A 24,991-nucleotide genomic window follows, 5' to 3' on the forward strand; every position below is an offset into this window, starting at 1 on the left:
ATTAATGCGAGGGCTGGTCATGCAGAAGGCTCAGTGGACCGGAGCTAAAAGGCTGACATTTTTCAAGTCCACTACCCAGGGAATTGCCACTTATCAAAAGTTTACCCCCTGCACCTGTGAGCGTGCACCGTTAAGAGATGACCGCCCCAAACTCTTATTACAGCTGTCAACAGGAAACTCTCCAAATCTTGAACACTAGTGCAAAAGCCTCATTTTTTCCCCTCTATTTTCTTCAAAAGCCTTATTTCTTTTCTTCAACTCGGCAGGTCGGGGGGTTTGATTTATGGAACTAAGAAAAAAATGTCATGAGGTGGGGAATGCTAAAGGAAGCGGGACTGTTGCCTTGCCGTTGTAAAATGCATGGCTCAGGTGCGTGAGACTCAGCGGCACCTTCCTCAATCATTGCAGACGCGTGTTGTGCATGCACGAAGGCAGAAACAGACAAAAGATAAAAATGGCTGTGAAGCTGTGAGAAAGGAGGAAGAGGGACAGATTGACAACTCTGGAGGAATGCTTTGGGATTTTTTTTTTTTGTTATAAAGCATACATCTTTGCTCCTGCAGTGGCAGCACTGATGAGACATGCAGGTGGATGGACCAGGCCATGAAGTACGATGATGCTGGCTGAAAGGGTCACTAGTTGCGGGGACTCAGCTACTGATTTATGAGGTTTACCGCACGCAATGAAAGTGGTGCTCGAGGGGGGAAGGGTCTTTGTAAGAACTTATCTGTCTGTAATTTATCACTCCACCACTCCCCCACCAACCTTTTTTCCGCTCACTGACCTGTGAGCTGGATACCAAACATGGTTCATATGAAATGGACACTATAGCTAGTAAGTGCGTTTGAAGCCAGCGGCATTTTGGGTAATGGATATCCAGGCTTTGGTTCATTTTACTGCATAAGGACTGAAAAGTGGAAATGAGTGATCAATCATAAAGTAATTAAGTTTGCCTTGGCGGTCTGGTAAATGGCTTTCAAAGTGCATGCCTATTACCAAGAATACAGCAATAGCTGTTAACAAAGTGCCGTTCATCTCAGCCCATACATACCCCTGCCATCTCTTTCTCTTTAGCCTGGAGTACTCTAAATGAATTCATCTGGGTCACAATTATGCACATAAATATCTGTTCATCAAAATCAATTTAGTGTGAAAAATGGAACCCAAGCTATAATGCTTTACTTTGGCTTCTGCTAGTTAAAAATCAATTTGGCCAACATTACCGATGTGTATGATCTATTATTAATAACTCCAGATATTGTCTTGTTTCAGTGAATGGTTACACCATTTCCACAGTTCATTTGCCTCCCCACCCAAATAATCAAACCTGCATTTGGCCACAAGCTAGCTGGAGACTCCTGGCTCACCTCAACTCGAGCAATTGCCTAGTCGAACCTGCAGTATTGATGTACAATATCATGCATAGAAAAGGAGCGGACCATGTACCACAGTAGCGACGGCTTGGCACTCTTGAGTACAGCATTGCAGATTAGATATTGAATGGAGTTCAGAGTGTCTGTGTCACTGTTTCGCCCTGCCTCTCCCGCTCCATGTCGACCTTTTTCTGTCCCTCCCACACCATTTTATGATTCCTCACCTTCTCCGACGATGAATAAAACAACTTGTTCTGAATAATGTGTTCAGATATTGGGTAGAAAAAAATGTTTTCACTGATGTGCTTCTGGGTCGAATTTTTCTGCCCTCTGCTGCTGTTCCAACACGGGTCAGGGCAGGAGAGGCAAACCGACTGAAGATCGCACTCGTCTGTCGGACTGTTTTTCATCTTATGCCTACAGTAAAGAAAAGTGGATTTGCATGAGGTACAGAAGTGTGCGTCAGGGGGAAATGAAAATGGAGAAAACAAGACAAGGGATTAATGTTAATGCAGTTGCAGCTTCAGGTTTGGCTCACAAACCTTGAATGTGAAGCACTTCAGCACTGTTGAGCAGAAATGCACCTGTGTGTGTGTGTGTGTGTGTGTGTGTGTGTGTGTCTGTGTGTGTGTGTGTGTGTGTGTGTGTATATAGAACACCACCACAAATAATCCAGTACTGCCTTGTCCAATCATGGCGATATAAGGGAGCAAGCACAAAGAAGAATGGGGACAAAGAATAGCACCTCAGAAGGACAGTTCCATTATTGGGAAGTAATTATACAAGCACAAGGCAGTGATCAATCAATGATAAATATATTAATAATTCACTCACTACCAATGCACCTCAATTAAGCCCTAAAAGCAGAACAGGTTGTTCCCCCAATCAGACAGGAAGAAAGTAGGTATAGGTAATGCATTTGTGAAGAAAAAGCAAATTAATGGTGCTTGATTAGTGAGAAAGAATGGGGCCGTATTGTGCAGAGCTATAACAATTGAATTGTTCGTGTTAATAATTAATCACAATCACCTGTATATTTCTTGTGGTTTAAAGGAGGAGTAATGTTGTGCAATCAGCAGGCTGCAAAGGATGCTGTAAGCAATAAACATAGCAATAACAATGAATATGGGATTACGTCACACAATAATAGTACATTGTGCAGAACACTTTAACATTTACAAAAGCAGCATCAGTTGTTTGTTTGGGATAAATGCAGGAAGCACTGGCTTCATTTAAGCCAGTTTATTTAAGAATTATTTTTAAAACTTAATTGTACTTTTATGTGATCATCACCTATATAACTTCATCAGAAAGCTCCGACGAAGGTCTCTTCGGTCACGCAGAATACCGTATGGTGGCCTTCTGCTTAATGATCACTTTAAAGGAACACTTCACCCAAAAAATGATATTTTGTATACCACTTGCTCGCCTCATGTTGCATTAAATTAGTGAAGAAATCTTTGTTTTTTTGCCTCCATGCTGAATGATGAATCCAAAAACGAACAAAGTTCCTAATGAACTGGAGTAAAGGGGGGCCACTTTTAACAACAGCATCACTATATCTAACGGAGTTCGCGCCGCAGGTGAGCTAGGGATTGTAAGCAACGGCCTCACTTGCTTCTCATAGAAATCCATAGCTTCCATTGTAGGAGTGAAAGAAAAAGTTCTGCTGTAAAGGTGACCAGCATCTTAGCAGGGTTAACGATGCCGTATCTCAGATTAGCTTCACCAAGGAGTGCTTTAACCTCATTGAATTCAACCTGCTGTTTCTGCAGCACGATGGTCGTGTGGAGTAGATGCTGATTCTTTGTCCTCGAAAGTGCAGTTTACCTCCTGTTGCTCTGACCAGGTGCTAAATGGTGCGGCTCACCTCAAAGCTGTGCAGCCGAATAATCATGCAGCGGCTCCCATGACTGACTGTGGGGCCAGTGCAATGAGCAGTACTATATATGGGAGGTGGCCCCAGTGCGTCTTCACCAAGCAGTTCATAGAAAGGTTTATTAACAAACGCTGCGGGATTACCTGCCTCGATTACTTGCTGTAATCCAAGTATACACAAATTGAATTTCCTGCTGTGATTTTCAAGTCATTCAGTCTTCCCTTTAATTGTTCATTCGTGGCCAGCAGGTTCTTGTATTGTTTCTTCATTGCAGATGGTCATTTTGCTGTATCATTCGTAGCAGCTTCCAAATCCTTCATTTTTGAACTATATGGTTTAATAGTCCTTCAAGCTTTTCGAGGTCCTCACTGATAGGCTTGAGTTTGTTGTTGAAATCTCCTCTCAGACGATACCTCTGATCATTTTGCCAAGAGTATCAGGATCCATTGCGCTGCTGCCAATGCTGGGTAATTTGGACGGCAAAAGAGTGTTTGAAATGTCCCGAAGTTATTCTGCCAAAGATAATTTTCGTCTGAAAGGAAATCTTAACTTCAAATTAATTAGTTAGTGAAGGGAATGGCGCTTGGCAGAGGTTGTTATCCTCCTTACATGCCACCAGAGGTCACCCTATGCCTCCATGCTGAATGAAGAACCCAAAATCGGACAAAATTCTTGATGAGCTGGAGTAAAGGGGGGCTGCTTTTAACAACAGCATAACTATACCAGAACATCTGTTTACAAACTCTCACACAGTTTGTGCAGTATAATCTAAGTGTCATTTATCCAGTCGTATGCTCAGTCCTTCCCAAACACATGCATTTTTGCTAAAACATTACTATTTAAAAAGCTTCTGTATAAACAGTCTCACACACCGATGAGAAGCAGACCTGGGCAAGCCTATGTGTTAGGACTCTGTGCACGTGTTTGGGAAGTACTGAGCATACGACTGGATAAAGAGACTTGGATTATACTGCAAGTGCTGTGTGCGAGATTGTAAAAGGATTGTTTTAATATAGTTTTACTGTTGTTTAATGCAGTCCCCTTTAACTCCAGGTACTCATATCTTTTTTTGATGCTTTGTTGACCAGAAGAATGTGAGAAAAACAATGCTTTCTTCACGAATTCAATAAATGATCATTTTTAATATTTCTTTGAGAATAAAAGTCAGTAATAATGTCTATGTAAATTCTTCACATAGAATAATAGAAGCACATGTCTTTAAGCAAACGTGACGATGACATTTAGCATTGCAGGGATCCAACTTTTTCTCTGCTGATTCTGATATCCTAACTCACGATATCTGCTGACAGTGACTGCCGATCCTTTTCCGAAATGTCAAATCTGTAACTCTCACTGCATGAAACCCATTTTTATGTTGCATAACATGAGGCCAAGAACTGCTAAAACTGAGTCAGCAGCCCACTTTGACTGACTGAATGTTACTGAAACATGAAATTTCACAACACTGTAACACTGACAGAGAAACTGTAGTTGTTCTGTGTCGGTCAAGTAATTGCTGATCTTAGTAGTAAGATCAGTACTGGTCCTGTGGCATGTGTGGTAACCACTTTCTTTATACAGTGCCAAAAAACATGATTATATAAGGCAATACACACCACAGGATGAAGCATACTGGAGCGGAAGAATCATATTTCCAAATATAAGTCTTTATATCCACACCTGGGTTCAACCAAAATACTGAGTTAGTAAATGGTATGACCTTATCTCCAACTTTGCTGCTCTGATTTTGTTCTCTGCAATCTGACTTTAGTCTCAAAGTTCTGACTTTACTCTTTGGATCCTATGAGTTCTCTACTCATATAGAATTTCCACATAAGGCCCTTATCCTCCTCTATAGATAAGACTCTAATGAGACAGTGTAAAAAATCCAGAGCAATTAAAGCATTAATGGATTTGTCAGTGAAACTGAAGAGTGTGAATTACCATAAGAATGTGCTGACGCCATCTAGCGGGTGTCTTATCCGCACAACTTTTGGACAGAGAGAGAGAGAGAGAGAAGGAGAGAGAGATGAAGTGTATGTTTGGGTGAGGGAGGGGTAAAGGAGCATTTTCTGGCATGTTTCCCCTCCTGCCCCAAACACTGACCCCTTGATTCCCAATTAAGGAAGTAGTACGTGTGGTAAATGAACTGGCAAGATGACACGAGAGCTCCCTGATGTTCTGAGGACATATTGGCCTCTGCACATAACACATAAAAAAGCCAAATGGGCTCCAACCCAAACGGCCTCCCTCTGAAACGATTTGATTTGCACACAACCGGGAGAGTGGGGCTAATCCAATCCAATTTCCGGACACACAATGGCTTGGTGATTCATTGAAAAAAAAAATCACGAGAGACAAACTGTGAAGCTGTGCTGCTGTACCTCCTGGCATTTCTAATTTCAATAAAGACACAGGCACCATCACGGCTGCGCTGAGGGCGCTTCAGACGCGTCCGGAACGGCGGAGGCTCCTGAGCTGACTGCTGAGGGGCTTTCTCGCAAGGGACTCAGAGACAAACGGCTTATATTGACGTCAAATGGATGTGTGAGGGACTTTACCGCATGTGCTGGCATGACAGAGGCGATCGGAGCTGCCACTTCTGACCAAAAGAGCACCGAAATCCTCAGCAGATAATTAACCCGGGAGACTGTCGTCGGGCTTTTCACTTAGCCCACACTGCAAGATTTTATTTTAAACTTTTATCGATGCTCGGCGTCTCCAAACTCGCTGTGAATTCCTGATTTAGTTGTGAGGGGAGAGAGCGCGACGCTGCATCCCGCTGCTGACAGAGAGACCACTTGTACCGCCGTCACAACTGTGCCAAGAGACAGGGAGTCTTTCAAAGCCACCGGAGCGGACCCGACCGGCATATCAATCAGCGTCCCGAGGAGCCGCTCGCTTGGTTCGCACCGGCGATAAAAGGCATTGTCTTAAAGGTGCGTGTGTGTGTGTCTGCGTGTGTGCGCGTGTGGGGAATACGGGGGGGGGGACATGGCACTTTTTCCGTTTGAAGAGGGGAGGACAGCAACAGTCAGCGGGAAACAAATGTAAAAAAAAAAAAAAAAAAAAAAAAAAAAGCCAGTTCCCTCCGTCTTGCCACGGGTGCGCACCGGCGAAGAGGCGCAGGACCCGCAGGATCATCGATTCGCACTTTGTGATCTTGCGCTGCGTATGTGACAAGAACAGAAAGAGGAAGTGGTGAACGGTGGGATTAAGAGGCGCTTCTCTTAAACGAAAGACTCCAATTATTTCACCATGAACGCCAGGATGTTGTTTTTGCTTGTTTGTTCTGCGGCATTTTTCGCTGGGCTGCAGTGCGCCTCGCCGAGGACCACAGCGGGGATGGATCTCCCCACCGCCGGCTTCAGCAACATCAATAGCAGCGGCGGTGGTGGCGGCGGCACCAGCGGCGGCAGCAGCGGGGAAACCGGCGGCAAAAGAGACTTGAACCAAACCATAAACTCCAGGCTCAAGAGGAAAACCCTGGCTGTGGATTTTGCGGTCCCTTCTCTGTTGCGCTATTACCTGGCGGAGTTCATAAAGAGACCCCTGAACGGCGACTGCCAGACTTTTAGCGGATGTTACATGGTGCGCGCAAACTTGAAAATGCACTGCATACCTTTGCAGAAAACCATAGCTACTTTTGTGGACCCCAAGTCTGCTGCGGACTCTGCACTGAGGAACGGGTCTGCTGATGGACAGCTCCCCTTCTTCTACAAGCGGCCGCTGTCCAAAGTTCTGAAATTGGGCTTGACGAAAGCAAGCAGGAAATCAAACCAAGTTGTGGTGGAAATAGGAGAGGATATAGTGAGGACGGGATGCGGGGGGCTGTCTGTGTACGAGGAGGCCCCGGTGCTCACCCTGGAAATGGACCTCACAACTATTCTGGAGTGGTGGCTCGGCGCAGAGGGGGGCCGGCTCAGGGTTCGGCTCATGCCCGAGAAAAAGGCGCAGGTGCCTGGAATAGAGGACCGCTACACGGCGGCCATACGCGCTGCAGACCCCCGCCTATTCCTTCAGATATCCTCCAGGGGTGAGTTCCTTTTTTACTCTCCCTCCCTCCCCTCCTTCTGTCTGTCTGTCTCTCTCTCTCTCTCTCTCTCTCTCTCTCTCTCTCTCACTTCTTTCCATGTTGCTCCCTCGCACGCGCACACACATGCGCGACGCAGCAGGCTTAATTCATGCTGCTCCGTCACGCTTGTGGTTTGAGTTCTGCTGTGATTAATTTTTGATGTTGAATCCAGTGTGTCTAAAGATGCGTGTGCTGTGGCTGGCTTTCATGGTGAAATGAGCGGGTAAAGAAGTGTCAGCACATGGAGGAGGACCTGCTATTTGTAATGGGCTGATGGGAACATGATGACTGAGGTGTGTGTGTGTGTGTGTTTGTGCGTCTGTGCATCTTAGGAGAAAACAACACGAAGGGAATCCATGCATTTAGGTCTGTTGCTGTGATCCAGGGGACTCTCCAGACTCCTGTTTCATTATTGATGCCCACAGCAGCGCAGAGAGACGCACTGCATGTTGATTTAATTCCCAAACTCTTTGATAAAATCCAGTTGTGCTCCACGCTGAGCATATGCACCATCCTTAAAGGCTTCCACCCTTATCAATTCTGAAATGTGAATTATTATTTCACTTGGAGGGAAAGAGAGGCTTCATTGCCTGACAATAACATGCATGTGCATTGCATTAGGCCCATATGCAATGATAGTCAAGTGGAATAAAGGCCCCAGCAGGGCTCCCATCTCCCATGGTTTCTCCTTACCTTCTCAATTCCCCGAGCCACCCATTGCTGAAGGAAGGTTGGAGATTTAAAAGAACAAGCTTTATTTTGATTAGGCACAAATTAAGCCATTATCTCGAAGAAAGCTTTAGCACTCAATACTCGAGGGTCCTTCCCTCGTTCTTCTGAGCATCGGCACAATCAGTGTAATTGCTTAATCACTTTGATGAGGGAGGCTGGCCCAGAAAAATGCAACGGAACCTATCAGACAAAAGCAAAGAACAGGTTGGTGGGGATGGAAGTTGATCTAGTAAGGAAGAAACCCCCCTGCAGGAGTGTGTGTACATGGAAGATGCAAAGATGCACACATGCAGAACATGGTTTATACACCAGAAGCTGTGGTAGAGAAGCATCTGAGTGGACCACCCCTGCAGCTCCCAGCAGGCATCCCAGCAACACAGCTGGTACTGTTAGCAGGTGGGAACCCAATCATGGATTTTACAGTAGCTGTCTTTTTGAGGCATTCCGCTCTCACCTCAGCCATTGAGGTGCTCCTCAGCAAAGCACTGAACCCAAAAACTGTTCCAGTGGAGCTGCATAGTGACCAGTGACTGGGTGCACTGGGTAGCGTGCAGCTATGAATGTGTGTAACTGTGCAACTGACTGGAAAAAATTGTGCTCAGCAGGCCTACTCTTTACAAACAAAGGTTTGGAAGTACAAAAAAGCTTTGCCTGGGTTAAAGCTGAGACATGCATAACTCCCAAATCTCAATGTTGTGTTTCTGCAAGGCTGTCCTCCTGAGATAGATTACATCATCTGTCACTTCAGCACAATCCTTCCCTAAACATAACCAAGTTGTTCCTGTGCCCAAATCTAAGCAAAAAAGAGAGAGAAATAAACCCACGCACTGCTGTCTAGTTCCTACACATAGTTCTTCTTTTACTCTAGAGGGACATAATATGTCCACTGCAGCTCCCAGCAGGCAGTCCAACGTAGCTGGTAGTGTTTGCAGCAGGAGGCCAGCAGGGGATGTTTTTTCAGTATGGACCTCAGCTGGATTTTTTTTTAACTTTCACATTAAAAAATGACCCAGTGTGGGTCAATATAGCAGCGATTCAATAATGGGTTAACTTTACCCAGCAACATGATGGAGGGTAGCGTTAAAACCACCACCATATTTTGACTATCTATCTATCTATCTATCTATCTATCTATCTATCTATCTTTTGATAGGATAAAACTACCACTACTGCATGGGTCACAACATGTGTCGTGAATCTGCACATGCTGTCTTTTCTGGGTGGAGATGTGCTTTTTAGTAATGATAATGTATGAATGTGATAGTTATTATCGTGAAAATGTTCTCTGTTTTTATCTGCCATGTTTGTTTGATGTGTATCAGTATCATATTTATATTTGTAGATGATAAAATGCTAATTACTAGTTCCACAATCAGGTGATGCAAATTTTAAATGTCAGAAATTACATAAACAAGCACTTTTCAACTTATTTTGGCTGAAGGTGCACTGATTAGGGATGGGATGATATTTGATTTTTATCACGGATTAAACAAAAAAAAAAAAAACATTAAAAAATGCAAAAGGTCTTAATCAAGCATTGGCATATTTCATTTGGAAAGGTATGACACCTTTTGTTTAAGATTGTTTAATTGTCTGTTTTTTCACTGAAAATGATGTCCACTAAAACAAACATATGTCCTGTCTGTGATGCAATAAAAATATTTGGTTCTTAATTGATTTAGTGCCATTTTAAGTTTTATGGATACTTTAATGATTATTGGGATAATATTGGGAATCACAGTTATTTTGGCCAGGATAAATGTGACATGAAATTTCCATCATGCCTATATGTGATCATTACTTGCCATGGCAATGTTGTTAAAATGCCCAAATGTACATTCAGACCAAATTCTAACTTCAAAGTAACGATCACCCAAGACTCCATGTTGACACATTTGTTGGAGAGCTTTTATTGTGAAAAGTAGGTAGTTGTCATCATCAGAAATTTGAGAGAAAATTAGGATTGAAGTGGAGGAAAAAGCATCTTTGTTTGAAAAAGAATATGTGAAGAATGCCATGGAGTGATAAGCACCACCTCACTCATCACATCAACATGCAGGTCAGGTCACACCTGTATAATTGGATTGATTGCCCAGTGTCAGTGAGGTTAGGATAATTTAATACCATACTTCATCGACCGTTAGCAGAATATTTATTGTGATAATATCAGGTCATGTTATCGTTCTACATATTTATGATGTCCATATTAATGATTCTAAGCAAACTGCAATTAAACCCCAAGGCAACCCATTGCTTTGAGTGTTTAAGTTCTTTCTAGACCTTTGAAACTCTCAGCAGGATACAGAAAATGGAGGCTTGGTAAAAGCGGGAAATGACCAGTGATGTAGTGTATGTGATATGCAGGTAAATTCCTTATACCTAATAGGATTATCCACATAACATTCTTTTTTTGAAGCTGTCAAAATGTAGCTTTTCCTCCTTTGATTCGATGTTCAGAGAGGAAGAAAGTGACAGTTGTCATGACTAACAGAGGCAGGCAGAAGTCTACACACCGCAGGTGGACTCCACTGACTTCATAAGCCTCACACTGTATTCCCACTGCTTTCTACTAGATTACTCTGCTGCGTGTTTGCAGAGTTGCAGTTATTATCATTATCACGGTTATTACATTATGAGTTTTCTACAAGGCACAACTGTGTTTACACTCTGTTGATGCGCAGACAGACACAAGCCCCAAACACCTCTCACACACACAAACACACACACACACACACACACACACACATACACACACACAAATTCCTGTACTTCTATCATTGTGAGGACCATCATTGCCATAACAGATTCCCTAGCCCTTTACCTAAACCTTGACGAACACAACTGAATTCCTGACCTCAACCCGTAACCTAACCCTAACCTAAACTTCATTCTAACCTGAACCTTAAAACAAAGTCTTAACCCCCAAACAGGCCTTTGAAAAAGTGAGGACTGGCCAAAATGCCCTAATTTTCCAAAAAATGTTCTCAATTAGTAAATGCGTGTTTTGGTCCTCACTATGTAGCAAGTACAAGAACATGCACACACACACAAACACTTATCTGTTGTTCCTCCATTCTTTTCCTCTCCTGTAATACATACTCCCTTCTGCCAGTGTCACACACACTCCCTCCTCCATATAAAATGGCTCAACTCAAGGCTCCAGTGTGTATTGTCTCGCTCTATCAGCTTTTTTTTTACACCGCTGATTGGCCAGTGTTTGGCTTTTTTTCCTGTGTAATATGCGTGCTACACTTGTTTTTCCAGCCTCCGGTAAGATGCTGGCTATTAGCATGAAATAAATACCAACCATGGCACCCAGAATAATTTGACGATCAAGCAAACGTGCCTGCGGGAATCAAGGCATTAAACTCTGCACAGTACATTTATACTTACTCGACCTATGGGCCCTATGGGGGAGATCATTAATGAGAAATGCTTCTATGAGTTATAGTGTAGGAGAGGGGAAAACAGTGCTGGGCAGGTGTGATAAAGATTTGACCTCTACTTTATTAACCTCTGTTATGTTCACCAAGCGGTGCCATAAATAGGTTGCGAGAGAATCATTAAATGATCTCGGCATTAGGAGTGGGAGGAAGTGGAGACCCCTGCTTCATTAACTTGCACATACCTGCCGTGGAGCTCTTTAAGATGTCCATGTACCTTGGCACACCATTAGCAAAAAGTGTCTTCATAAACACGTCTTAACAGCATGTGATTGAAGTCCCGGAGTAAAAGACTGCTGCCATCATGCTTGAGAGAAGCAACTGTGTGCGCTGGGGCTCGTCTTCTCACATTCGCCCCTCAGCTCAAATACGAACACACACTCTTATGGTTTTCTATTGAACGTCCCCAGTCTGCCATTTCCTTTGAGAGGCTTAAAACAGAATCCCAGCGTGTGGATGTTTTAGCCATTAGGCAAATATAGCAATTTCCTCTGAATCAAAAAAAAGTCAACAGTGAATTTAAAAAGTTAGATTACACGCTTGGTATTTTGTTTACAGTGCTTGTGGCCTTTTTGGAAGAGGTTTCTCCTTGAAAGATGAATGCGCTTTTACTTTTCCATGTCCCATATGCTTGTCCCTTTTTTCCTGACAGTAGCTGCTGCTGTATGGTATATTAGCCTCAAGAGTCATTACAGTAGTGTTAGTGAGGGGTATCAAAGAGTGAGGGTTGCCCTTTATGTTTTGTTTTGTTTTTTGTGTATTTTTTCTTTACCTTTTCTCTCTTTTTTTACCAAATTTGACAGAAAAGTTAACTTTTTTTTGTATTTAGCTGTATAATGTTTACAGTGTATAATTATAGGAACGTGTAAACAAGAGCACAGGGATGGATTTACAAGTTATTTTATCACTATTCATCATTACTTGTGGAATTAATTATATTATTTGAAATACTTAGGAGTATTTGATTAACTGTAGCCTAATAGGATGCACTTGTTTATGCCAGTGAAAAACATTTAAAATAAAGGGACACAATCCAAAAAGCACCCAAGAACAGTCATACCAAAATAGTTCTTGATAGTCAATGAAATTTTTAAGCCAGTATGCCAAACATTACCTAGTTCCAGCTTCAAAAATGTTTTTATAGATTCTGGAGGGTTACACAAGGGACACATCCCATTCAATATTTAAAACATGTGCATTTGCCCCACTCTAATAGAAACATCAAAGTAGTAGAGAACTTTTATTTTGACAAAATTGATGACATTTACACCATATATTTATGCAGAAAAGCCACAAACTGGTGCATAAAATTCACCAGAATGCAGGAAATTAAGTGTTCGATGCTCGAAATTTTCTGGCAGAGGACCCCCAGGCCCCACATTTTGTATGTGTCCCCCCCCCAGTGTTGAAACAAAACCTATGCCCTTCATGGATGGATGAAGCAGGACACTTGAGAACCCTACCTTGGGCTTTAGGATATGGTGATGGGCAGCAGTGCATTTTATGATTTGATTTTATAGACGAAAAATGAAATAATTAATCGAGAGAATAATCACATGATCAATCAATAATGGAATAATCTCCAGTGTGCAGCCCTACTTTGATTTTTGGATTAAAAAAATACCGTTGATTGGGGTGGTGCGGTGTCTTTGTGATTAGAAATGTTACCTTACACAGCACATAAGCATGTCAGGTGAACAGGCCCATTGGTATGGATGTGATGGACACACTTTGGAACAATCTCAGTATCCAGGGTGTAATTAGCACTGTAATTAGAACCCTATGACTAAGATCACACTCATTATTGCATAAACAGCATTGTAATGACATTGTATTGTAATAAATACATACAAATAAATAAATACATTTAAAAAATCAGCAAAACCACACATTACACATCGGAGAGCTGACACCAGCTGTTTGTTGCATAAATGATTTATTTTTAAAAATTAATGCTGTTTAATCTTCTGCAACGGACTACTGAACAAGGGATTGTTTTCGTGCTATTTGGACATCAGTCCAGACGTTCGATCCGCTTGCATTTTGGCACATGAAACCTTACAGTCTTTTATCTTGTGGATTCAGATTTTCTCACTTCTCAGAAAAGAGGGGAAAGGGAAAAGTTCAGGCATTTATTCTGGAGAAGTTGGAGTGGTATGAGCCTCAGATGCAGTTAACCATGGCAGTCAACATTGCAGAGTGTGTGTAAACTCTTTGTTGGCAACACAGCTTAAAGTCAGCTCGATAACACTGTGCACCTGTTGACCTTTAATTTAGCCCACCCAGGTGGAAGGCTGCAGAGGCACAGGAAAAGTGACATGACATTGTGAATGTGGACTCGCGGTAATCAATGAGACTCCTGACATTTAAAGCTTGTATCAATCAGCTGCTAATGGGAAAATCAATAGGAAGTCAGAACGACATGCCACTTTATTATTTATGCATTTCTATGATCAATTCAGTCAAGGAGTCAGTGGCATGTCGCAGCACCCCGGCGGACCTGTGACGCCTTGCCCAGCTGATCGATACTGCAAGTTGCACCGAGCATGATCAAGTGCAGGGGTCTGAGTGTTAGCTGCTAACTAGGCTTGACTTGATGACAGAGCTGCTGTAGATGCAATGCTGAGGTAAGATTGAGGTATTAAAAATAAAAGGAAGAACCTGCTATGCTGCAGCGATCCAGTCTTTGTCAATTTGTCACAAGTACTGTAGCAGTTTTGAGAGTGTGTCAGATCTTTCATTGGCAGTATCCAGATTTGTTGATTCATTCCTCTTTACAAATGTGAATAATGAGACATTTACAGCATCTGTGGTACAAATACCTTGAAGCAGTGCTCAGAAATCAGTGCTTCTTGATTGAGCACAGTGCAGTGATATCATTACTGCCCTGCACTGTCACCACACACACATTCCCATTCCCATGCAGTACTCATGTGCAGGCCTTCATGAAGCATTGCAACCATAGCACTTTCTATTCTGATGGACGTGAGTTCACAAAACAGCAATTCTAAGCATCAGCATCCGTGGTGTGGACAGTTGAAAATGAATGCCTTTTAATGAGATGCCCCCTGAACTCGCTCAAATTCATTCATGACGGTCACATTCAACAGGGCCGCTGTCAGCGTAATGAGACGGCTGATTCTTCATGACTTAAAGGAAATGAAGAAATCATTTATTTGGCGCCCAGAGCTGGTAAAATGTTCGGCCTGTGCACCAGCCCTTACACTAGCTGGCTTCATCTCAAGAGCTCGGGGAGCGCAACTGTTGCCTAAAAAGACAAGCTGTTAGCATTCTGTAGCCGGCCACACTTAAAATAAAATATGAAAATGTTGAAGCATGCCAAATTGGGAGCTACAGATAAACACTCTGACAGTGTAAACAGCAGCTAATGCCTTTTGCGATATTAATCACCCTCATTGTAGTTAACGCCTGTGTCACTGTTTTGTAAATTAGCAAGACTCAAGGTGACTTTGGGCTTCGATTTTTTCTTGTTCGCTTCTTATTCAGCACTGTCTTTTCTCCCTTCTTTCCCCTGATGTTTTAGTTATTTATGCCACTTTCTTGTTCTTTCAAAAAACCCGCAAGCTGCCTGTTTGATTAATGGCGATACTTGTGAGGGGCCTCGGCACAGGAGTTTAGCTCAGAGCAAGGTGTGGTGAGGAATGCATACTGTACAGGAGCTGAATGCGAAGCTCACACCCTGAGATGCTCCACTTCCATAATGAGAGAAATAAATAATGTGCATAAATGAGCGGTCATACTTTTCTGGAAGTTACACACTGTATACTGGGTGATTTTCTATTTTTGAATGTTTGCCAATTTAAATGCCATGATGCCACACAGCCCCAATTTAGCTCCTTTCTACCAGCTGTGTCACCTTATGTTAAGCAAATATGCAAGGTATACTTTTTAGTATGTATGTATATAAGTGGACAAAACTTGTAGGAAGGTATATCTGTGCATAAAGTCCTCCCACAGTCTAAATACAATAATGCAAATGTTAATGTTAAAGGTCTTTTTTTTATTGGATTGCATTGAACAGATGTTCTATAGGATATTAGGTCCACCTACGTACATATGTAGAATTATAAAGTAAAACTATTGCATGAACTTAAAGTCGTTCATGTTCTTGTTTGTTCAAAGCTCAGTATTGTTTGACATCTCAGCCACATTTCAAACAGCCTAGAAATAACCAAACTAATTGCCATGTTTGATAACGACATATTTACCATCTGTATAGTGGTGTATGTACAGGAAACAACAAGGAAATATACAACATAACAACATATAATGTAATACACAAGAAAAAGAGGATTTAAATTATCTTTCTGTCATATCTTTTATATATGCCATGAAAAATAAAAGATATGTGATGGTCTTCTCTAAATGAGGTCTCTCTGTAACCATCTGTGTTTCCTGCTGCTTGTGTCCTCTCTTCCATCACTCATTTCCTGTCAGTAACTAACTTGGAGGGTATGAGGAAGAGGAGGACGGAAAGTGAATGAGAGCAGGAGACAGAAGTAAACAGACTTATAACAATAATTCGCCTCAGGCCTCAAATAGTTTCAACCTCTAGATTCGTAACTGAATTTAAATTAGCATAACATACGGCACAGCAAATGTAAGAGCTGAGTAAACAGAGATATGTTAAGCTGTGAGCATATGCAGGCTGTAAAACTCTGTGACTTTAAAACCTGTATACATAGACTTTATCTTGTGTTCTTATTGGTTGTTGCTGAACCGTGTATTGAACATAGAAGAGTAGTTTGGAACAATGTTTATGTATTTATTGAATTTTTTGTCCACGTATGGGCAGCAGAACAAGCTAAAAACTTGTCAGCTGTTTGTTTGCAAGTTGTTAGGAAACATTTGCCTATGCAAATCCATCAGACATGAAGCATTAGCATTCATCTGAAGTTGTTTTTCTTGTCTCCTGACAAATATAACTCCAATATTTATTCTCTTTTAGCTTTGTTTTGGTCTCCACACACTCCTAAGGGACATGTCTGTCTCTTTAGTGGCCTAATGCTCCACCAGCTAGTTGCTAACAATGTGTGTCTCCTTTTTGGTTTTGGGCAGGTAGCTAGTAGCCTAGCTACCTTGTTAGGCTTCTTGTCTGTTGGCAAGTTACTATCAGCCTGAATACAAATACAGTTCACATGAACCATTAGCATTCATTTGGGGCTCTGTTTCTTGTCACATGAGGAATGCAAGTCCATCCATTCTCTTTTAGCTTTGTTTGGGTCTCCACACACTCCTAAGGGACATGTCTGTCTCTTTAGCTGCTAAATGCTCTAACAGCCGGTTTCTAACATTGTCTGTCTCCTGCATATAAATATGGACGATGTGTCCCCACTTACTCCTTATGTATATAAATGAAGCCAAATAATCACAGACATGGCCGCTGCCATCTTGTGCTGGTAACATCATTTGGAGTCAGAGTTTGCACAGTAGCAATCATCTCAGTGTCAAGTTCCTGCCCAAACACCCATCCTTCCGATCACAAGCAGCGCCACTGATCATGAGCACACCACAAGGGCCAAACTAAAAACTCAAAGTGCACATCAAATACATTTTTCCCAAAGATGGTTTCTGTTTGACTCTGTAGCTAGTAGCTACCTGCTACAACATTAAACAAGGATAATGAGAACAGAGTTTCTTGGCCGGAGAACCAAAAAAAAAAAACAGTGATCCAGAACTAAGAAACTCAAAGGCTCCATTGAGCTGATGGGGTACTGCATAGTTGGGTGGTAATTCTTTCTGGGTTCATCACTACAACCGACCCCTTTCACAATTTAATGGAGTATAATATAAAAAAATTGATTAGTGCCACTTTAATGAGTATGCCATTAAAAATATAGGCTACACCCAGATAGGAGAACGTTGTATTTCTTTAGAGGTCCTTAAGGAAGACTTTTAAGCTTTCTTAATATTCAGCCAAGATGGCAGCACCAACACCAAAGGGAAGGAGGACGTACTGGGAGTGATGGGCTTGTTACTTATAAAATTAAATATGTTACTCACAACTTGTTTCTCTTTTAAAAAGTAATATTGTTACCTTCGTTTTAACTCCCTGCTAACATTAATTCATTACAGTAAAGTATCTGTTATATCACTTTTCTTTTTCACCCCACAAAGTTAGTAATTGTGTCCTTTCACGTCAAAATTCAGACTTTGCATGTGTGCCTCTGTGTGAATGTCAGGATAATCTGTGATAAGCGTAGCTAAGGGTAGATAGCTTGCACATGTTTGTTTGTTTTTTCTAGGCATATTCTGTTGTCTGTGACTGGTATTTTCAAGGAATCTCTCTGAAAGACACAGGCCAAGACAAAGCCACAAGCTTTATTAGTTCTTTGTCGCTTGTAGCCTGTAGATGCCCATGATTGAAATCAAGTCTTGATTGTTTAGGTTTCATGAGGCTACAGCCATCCTCAGCGGCCGAGAGGGTAATATTCCATGAGCTTCACGTTGCTCTGCTGCTAGACGTAGTAGATGTTTCAGGAGGTTTAAGGTGTCTTTGGCAGGTGCAAGAGTCTTACTGCCACTTCCTGGAACAACGATGTTCTTGTCATCTTTCCTCCCAACAAAATCAAAATAATGGGAATATTTCCAGCTGCCAAATTTATGATTACTGTTTCCATCTCCCCAGGTAGCTTGCTGCTTGGTGACATGCATGCACATCAATTACAAAAATAAATCTGGGGATGTGACTTATTGTTGGATTTTAAATCGGTTGTGGGATAACAAAAAAATTAAGGTTATTTGTTTTGAGGGAAACTGTAATATTATTACAGACATGTTATCAGTTATTCGTTACACTACTTGTTTCTGAAAGAAGTCATATTATCACTGTAGTGCGTGACTGCCCAACTCTGTATGAAGAAGGAAAGAAGGAAGCATTCTGAAGATAGCATTACACACCTGTTGTCTTTCCAGTCCAGTGAAGCTGCCACTAAGCTTTTCTCTGATGTCAAGCTGTCCTTGGTTTTCACACATCTTAAGCCAAACTCACATTTGAGCTAAATCAAACCAATCCCTGTGACTCTAACCGCTGAGCATGACGCATCAGACGGGAACGCAGGGTCTGAAGAAAAGCTCATTCACCTGGAGTTAAAAAGACATTAACAGATGTGGCGCAGTCGCCATACACACAAAGCCTAGCTGCCTTGGAGGAGCAGCCTGAGTGCTCTCAGGCCACATCCCCAGCTCCCTTTATGATCTGTAATGGGATTGTTGAGGAGCGCCAGCAGCATCCTCATCACAGGACAAAACCCACTTAATGGGATATGATTCGCCATGAAAGGGCGAGGAAGAGCAGCTTCTCACTGAACCCACTTATCCCTTGAAACCTCCAAACCCCAGCATCCCCACCCGCCCATTCACCTAGTGGAGGCTGGCATGTCGATTCAGTATCACCCCTACTATTCCTGTGGCATGGCTGCAAGTGTGTATGTGTGTGCTGGGGTGAGGGTGTGCAGACAAAGATGAAGAGACAGAGCAGCAGTGCCATGAGAGACGCTGTTTGTGGCTTATCAGAGCACGAGCCCCAGCATGCTCAGCGGCCCTGACAGGCTCAAGGGATGGAAACGCAACTTGTTCAGCTGCTGAGATCGCTGGAAGTGAATCCCGAGCATTGCTGCTGCTGTTTTGAACTCACCAATGCCTCCAGACGGCTTATCTTCTCAGCTGGAGCAGAGAGGAGTGCAGTGAGGAAAAGTTTGATGAAGTCTCAACTTCGACTCAATCATTTTTCGCTGGGCTTTGCTTGCAAGGTTACAAATAGTTTCAGTCTGTGTTTGTTAAGCAACAGTCACTCATACCAGCCATCCATCCATGTCAGCTGAGGTAAGAATAAAGAAGACTGGGTGTAAGTTTTTGTTTTTAAAAAGTGATGGACAAAGCTAGAACAAAAACAGTCAAAAAGAGGCTGTCCACCAATTTTACATGTCATTTCTGAGTCATAAGGAGTACCACTCAGCCTGTAAAGCAATTGTGTTATGACGTCTTTAGCTCCAGTGAGCTTTGTTTGAGAAAATAACAGGGTCTCTGTCATGGTGACAGAGAGTTTTAACAGATGGCCTGTGTTACTGAGTGGTTGTGTGGTGTTTGAAAAATGTGGATGTTTACAGGACAGGCGAGATCCAACAAAAGACAAGCTGCATAATTAGAAATGAAAGATTGTGTTTTTGTGGAGGGGAGCAATTAGGGGCTAAAAGTCAGGATATCTGAACCTCTGCTGCAACATTTTATTTTTTGAATCTGTTTCTCAGAAGTCCCCTGACTTTATGGAAGTGCAGTACTACTTTACCGATGAACTTTCAACAGAATAACTGTAGCTGAACTTTGTTGTAAAATGACATATTTATCGTTTGGCATTATCTGTGGCACCCTTGATTGATGACACTCAATAGTTTGGTCATAGGTTGGTAGGTCACTTTCCAACCTTAAAGGAATACATCACTGCCCAAATAGTCATTTAAAAATTCTTGGCGAATTCAAGTCATGGGAGTCCGCATTTAACAACAGAAAAACTATGTCCGTTTATAAACTTTCACACAACTTGTGCAGTATAATCCAAGTCTCATTTTTCCAGTTGTATGCTCAGTACTTCCCAAACAAACGGCCCTTTGTAACGGAAGACTGAACTGGAACTGAAACTTATCCATGCTCTCTTTTTTAGCTAGATTCCATTGACAAAAACAATAATTTTACCTGGCTAATCACCAGAGCTGCTGGTCTATGGCTGCCTTGATCAGTTTGTATAATTGTGTGACTTTGGTGATTTAAGAGGTTAGTTTGGATTCACCAAAATCCAGTGTTTTGATTTCATTTTTCTCAGTTTTTGGTTTCTTCATTTACCAGAGCCATAAAAGAAAAACAAAGTTTTCTTCACCAATGTAACGTAACAAATGGTGAGTTATTGATGTAAATGGTCATTTGGGGGTTGAGGTATTTCTCTAATGGAAAGACACTGATTTCTCAATGTCAGATGTACATTGAGTCAGTTATTGGTCACTGCAAGGATTCCTTCCTTCCTTCCTTCTTTCCTTCCTTTGTAGCATGACTCCAATAGAAGAAAGGGGACAAGATTCACAGTCCTCATTCTGTGTTAGAATACATTCAATTCAGCCAAAGCTAACATGAAGCTTCAGTAGTCTGCGTTAGCTAAATCAAGTTGATGTCCTCATCCTGGAAGGCGTGTATAGGTTTATTGCTGGTGTTCCCAGGCATGCAAATAACAGGATTGATTGCTCCACAGAGGCTCAGTGAGGAAACACTGTCCGGGAAACATAAATAGGAAGTGTTAAAAAGATTAACTTTGATACTCAGTCAGTTTGTCTAACTTAGACTGCTGAAGACTCATATTAGCTTCGGCTGAACTTTAGAATACATTTTTGCACAGAGCGAGGACTGTAGTTTTTTGTCCCCCATTTATTACAGTGCGGTAGTGAAGTTGCAATCCAACGGGGACTTGTTCACGGCAACGGTATGGAACTGAGCAACGATTACAGGGATCAACAAGTCTTTCAATGTACATGTGGCACACGTGAGGGTAGTGTTACAATACAGTTGAGAAAAGCAAACCCACCCTGTAATAAATCTTTACTTGGCAACATTTTTTTATGAATGGATCCGATATACTTAGATTTCAAAATATAGGTTTACATATTTCTTCATGTTTTTCCTTGGAATGGGACGAAGCAATAATAATCCACAATCGGTTGTGGGTTTGGTATCATTTGTCTTCCCAACTGCTTTTATCATCCTCCACACCTCTCTGTTAACCTTCAGTATAGTAGCCTCTGGCTCATTTGTTTCAGCAGGCATACAGCCATTTATATCTTGCACTGCACTGTAGCTGCACTGTCATTTTTAATCTCACTGTTTTTTATCTCATTTTTCTCTTTTGTATTTGTGCGTGTTGTGACTCGTCTTGTTTTTATTTTCTATATTTTCTAAATGCATTTATGTGTTATGTAAAGTTCTTTGAATCGTCTTGTTGTCGGAAGTTGCTATACAAATAAACTTCCCTTGGCTTCTCTCGCCTTGGACATTCAAGGACTTAGAGAGGCTTGTTGTAATCTATTCCTTCCTCATTTCCTAACATATATTGCTTGTCAGGGGACTTTTGTTATCTAAGGTGACCCCTGACCTTTATGCAAAGCCACTCTGTATTCACATATCCTGCCTTTCTGCAGAAGTCCATCATGTACTGACCTCATAATGAGAGCTATAGTATGTGCATTCATCACAAGCATGTTCTAAATTGCAATTCTTGTAACTGGTGCTTTCACACAATGTGAGCTGAAAAACTGAACTGACACTGAGGTTTTCAGTGTATTTTCTCTTCTATGTGTGAATTGTACTGAGCTGAAAGGTCTGGCACATTTCCCATCTCTCTTGTCTTCAGACATCAGCATTTCAATTGTGTTTGTGTCTGTGTTCAAGCTTGGCCATAGTGTGTGTGTGTGTGTGTGTGTGTGTGTGTGTGTGTGTGTGTGTGTGTGTGTGTGCAAGCGTGGTCACAAATTTGAATGTGAGAGAGGATCTTTGCGCTTGTGCTCATGTCAGTGTGTGCCCCAGTGTGCGTTCATGTCCATACTCGTGAGTGTGTGTGTGTGTGTTCATTCATGTGCGCATGTCCACTAGGGAGCACTGGGGTGCTTTCAGGCAACACAAAGCCTCCTCCTCCTCCTCTGTCTGATCTTGCTGGAACAGTGAGCTGGAGCCAGCAGCTAGCAGCCACATAAGCAGTACAACATGGGGGAGAAAAAAAAAAAAATCAGCACCTCTGATTTTTTGCTCAGTGCCAGCTGGACGACATCACGTTGACCTTGCCGTGCTTGCACCAAGTCCATGAAATCAAGCCACGACCCTGGCCTCAGCACCCTTAACTCCAACACACACTTTCTTTTGCTACACTCACCCACACACACACACCTTTTTTCCTACTACAGCCTGACCTTGATGGTTGTTCTTGTGGCGCTAAGTAGAAAAAGAACATGGGGTCAAAACGGAGCAGCGCCGCTGGCAATCGGGCCATGGCGAGGGGAATGGTTCACACACTGGGTGATGCTGCTGTTGATTGCACTGCAGAGTTTCGCTTATCATAAATGTGAAGGTTTTGCTGACCTGCAAATACATTGAAGATAAGACCCCTCTCTTCCTTAGAAGGAATTTGCCATGATGCAAGCAATCGCTATGGGTGGATGCTGCTAAAGCTTTGCAGCTGCAGAAGCTCTGCAGGGTAGCTCATCAGCAAGGTGCCACAGTAAATCATGAGCTAAACTAGCAGTGGTTTGTCAGTCCAATTATGTCCAGAATTCCCGTCCTGTTGTCTGCCTTTTGGTTGTGTGCATCTCTAAAATAGACACAAACTAGCTGTGATTAGCCAGATGCTAAGGTACTTTTTTTTTAGCTGCATGCAGTCAGTTAGGTAACATCTTGTATAAGCAAATACCAAGAAAAAGGTCAGATGTTTGAAGTTAGCCCCCCTTATTTCCTTTTACAGATCTTTGAAGAAGACTGAGTCTGAATCCTAATGTCAAATGCATCATAAAGTGATATCAGATACTTGTGGTGAGTGGGAGTCAGGGTTAGTGAATAGGCCAATGTGTAATCTCACTGTGGTGACACAAGCACTTTGAGAAACATACGATTCAATCTTTCATTCCCGCCTGCCGTTCTAAAGAAAAGCCTGACTCAACTGTCATGTACTCTGGATTCACGCTTCAAGTTTCCACGGGGCAAAGCCGCTGACTGACAAGTATGAGAGGGGCCTTATCTGTCACCTCACAGGCATTTCATTATAAAAATGCTTGGCTACTGCACTATCACAGGAAAAGATGGTGAATGCAGCTGCCTTGAGGCTGGCTGTGTAAAAAAAGAGACAGGCTTTAGGACAGATTATGTAAAGGTTACAAAGTGAACTTGGACACAGTCAGTTTTGTTTCTCCTTTATCATCCTGTATTGTGGATCTTGTAACTGTAATGTGACATGGATCGTGCTCCAACGTATCACAGAAGGATAAAATAGGGCACGAGAGATTTTGCTTTGTACGAAGGCGTCAGAATAGTTCTCACAACTCTTTTTCTTCTCTGGACCAAAATACCACAGGGCGTCGTTAAACGACACGAGTGACTGGGTCCATCTTCACACAGCAATGACAAGTCACGTAGTGCACTAGCTCCAGTGACTCAGCCTTGGAACTGATGGCGTGGCTCTATGTAGTGTGACGGCTTTGACATGGTCCCAGAGCAGCGCTCATGTGGTCAGGGCAGCGGCCCATTTAGAAAAAAGGCCCTCGTGGTGAGGAGACCAGCTAGAGCTAATGACATAGGGGGAGAGGGGAAGTGTTTTTCCTCAGCAAGTAGAGGTTGACAGGTTCTTGAGTTGATTTATCTTGGAACACAGTCTAACTCCTTTCCCTTTTGCCCCAGACAGTTTTTTCACTGATGAGGAGCCATCCTCATTTAGCTGTGCAATATTTACTGCAGAGTGCTCATTAATGACTCTGAAGTAGCAAACATATTTGCAACTAAAAAGAGTCGAAATGATGATGAAAACATGGTTCACATTTCTCTGTAGCACCACGCAGTATGTGTGTGTTCCGATCTTTGGGTGAAGGGGCACAGCTTTACTTTCAGACATGGGTAGATTCATTCAAGGAGGAGGGTCTGAACAGGTTGGGCGTATGTGCAGTATTACACATTGCAGTATGACTCATGCTACCTCAAGTATCAATAGAGATGTTACAGTTAACTGCCAGCTAGAGATGGGAATTGATAGGAGTTTAATTGATACCAGTTATGGATTCTTCTTATTGGTCCAATTTTTTATCAATTCTCTTGTTCATTCCTGATCAGTTCTCTTTGTGGAAAACACAACTGTTTCATTATTTCTGAGCCTGACCACATTGTAGAAACAAAGGTAGAAAAGAGGCATGCAAGCCATTATCTTAAATGGCTGAAATGAGAGAATAATTATACAGCATTTGTTTTCATTTAGGTTGTCGTAGTCAAAGGAAACATCTGTTAAACCTAAGCCTGCCTGCATGGTGCTAAATGTTACCATGACATAGGATATTTACCCTCTGTAACAAACATGCTGTTCAAATACATGGCATTCCTGGAACTTAAATCCCTGTTGATAAAACAGTTGTTTAAGCATACTGCTGGTGTTAAGACCTTTACTTATTGATTTACAGACATTACAAGCAGCACTGTTGTCATCTTTCTTAGTGGAAATGAAGTCATGCTTTGGAATGTGTTTTCCTCTCCACCGACATCTTGTAGCAGCTTTCCAGCAGTGTCGATGCATGAGTTTGACTTCACTGTTTTGCAGTGCAGAACTGTCACAAAAACATGAACGTAAAACTCAGAGGCATATGATTCCATTGAGGGAACAATTTGGAACCAGATCTCAATTCCCATCCTGTCTACAGACTTGTGATAGTGCCCATCATATGGCCTGATACCTTCAACAACA

General features: G+C 42.2%; 1 protein-coding gene across 2 annotated transcripts in view; it reads left to right on the forward strand.

Moving 5' to 3' along the window:
* The first annotated feature begins 5,415 nt into the window (after nt 1-5,415).
* Nucleotides 5,416-24,991, forward strand: part of alk (ALK receptor tyrosine kinase) — a 477,599-nt gene continuing 458,023 nt past the window's right edge. For both annotated transcript variants that reach the window (XM_033643119.2, XM_033643120.2), the window contains exon 1: nt 5,416-7,288. In XM_033643119.2, coding sequence (XP_033499010.2) covers nt 6,511-7,288 — 778 coding nt within the window. In that variant the 5' untranslated portion in view covers nt 5,416-6,510. The remainder of the gene's footprint in view (nt 7,289-24,991) is intronic.

Source organism: Epinephelus lanceolatus, chromosome 15 (genome assembly GCF_041903045.1).
Source record: "Epinephelus lanceolatus isolate andai-2023 chromosome 15, ASM4190304v1, whole genome shotgun sequence".
In the NCBI taxonomy this organism is placed as follows: domain Eukaryota; kingdom Metazoa; phylum Chordata; class Actinopteri; order Perciformes; family Serranidae; genus Epinephelus; species Epinephelus lanceolatus.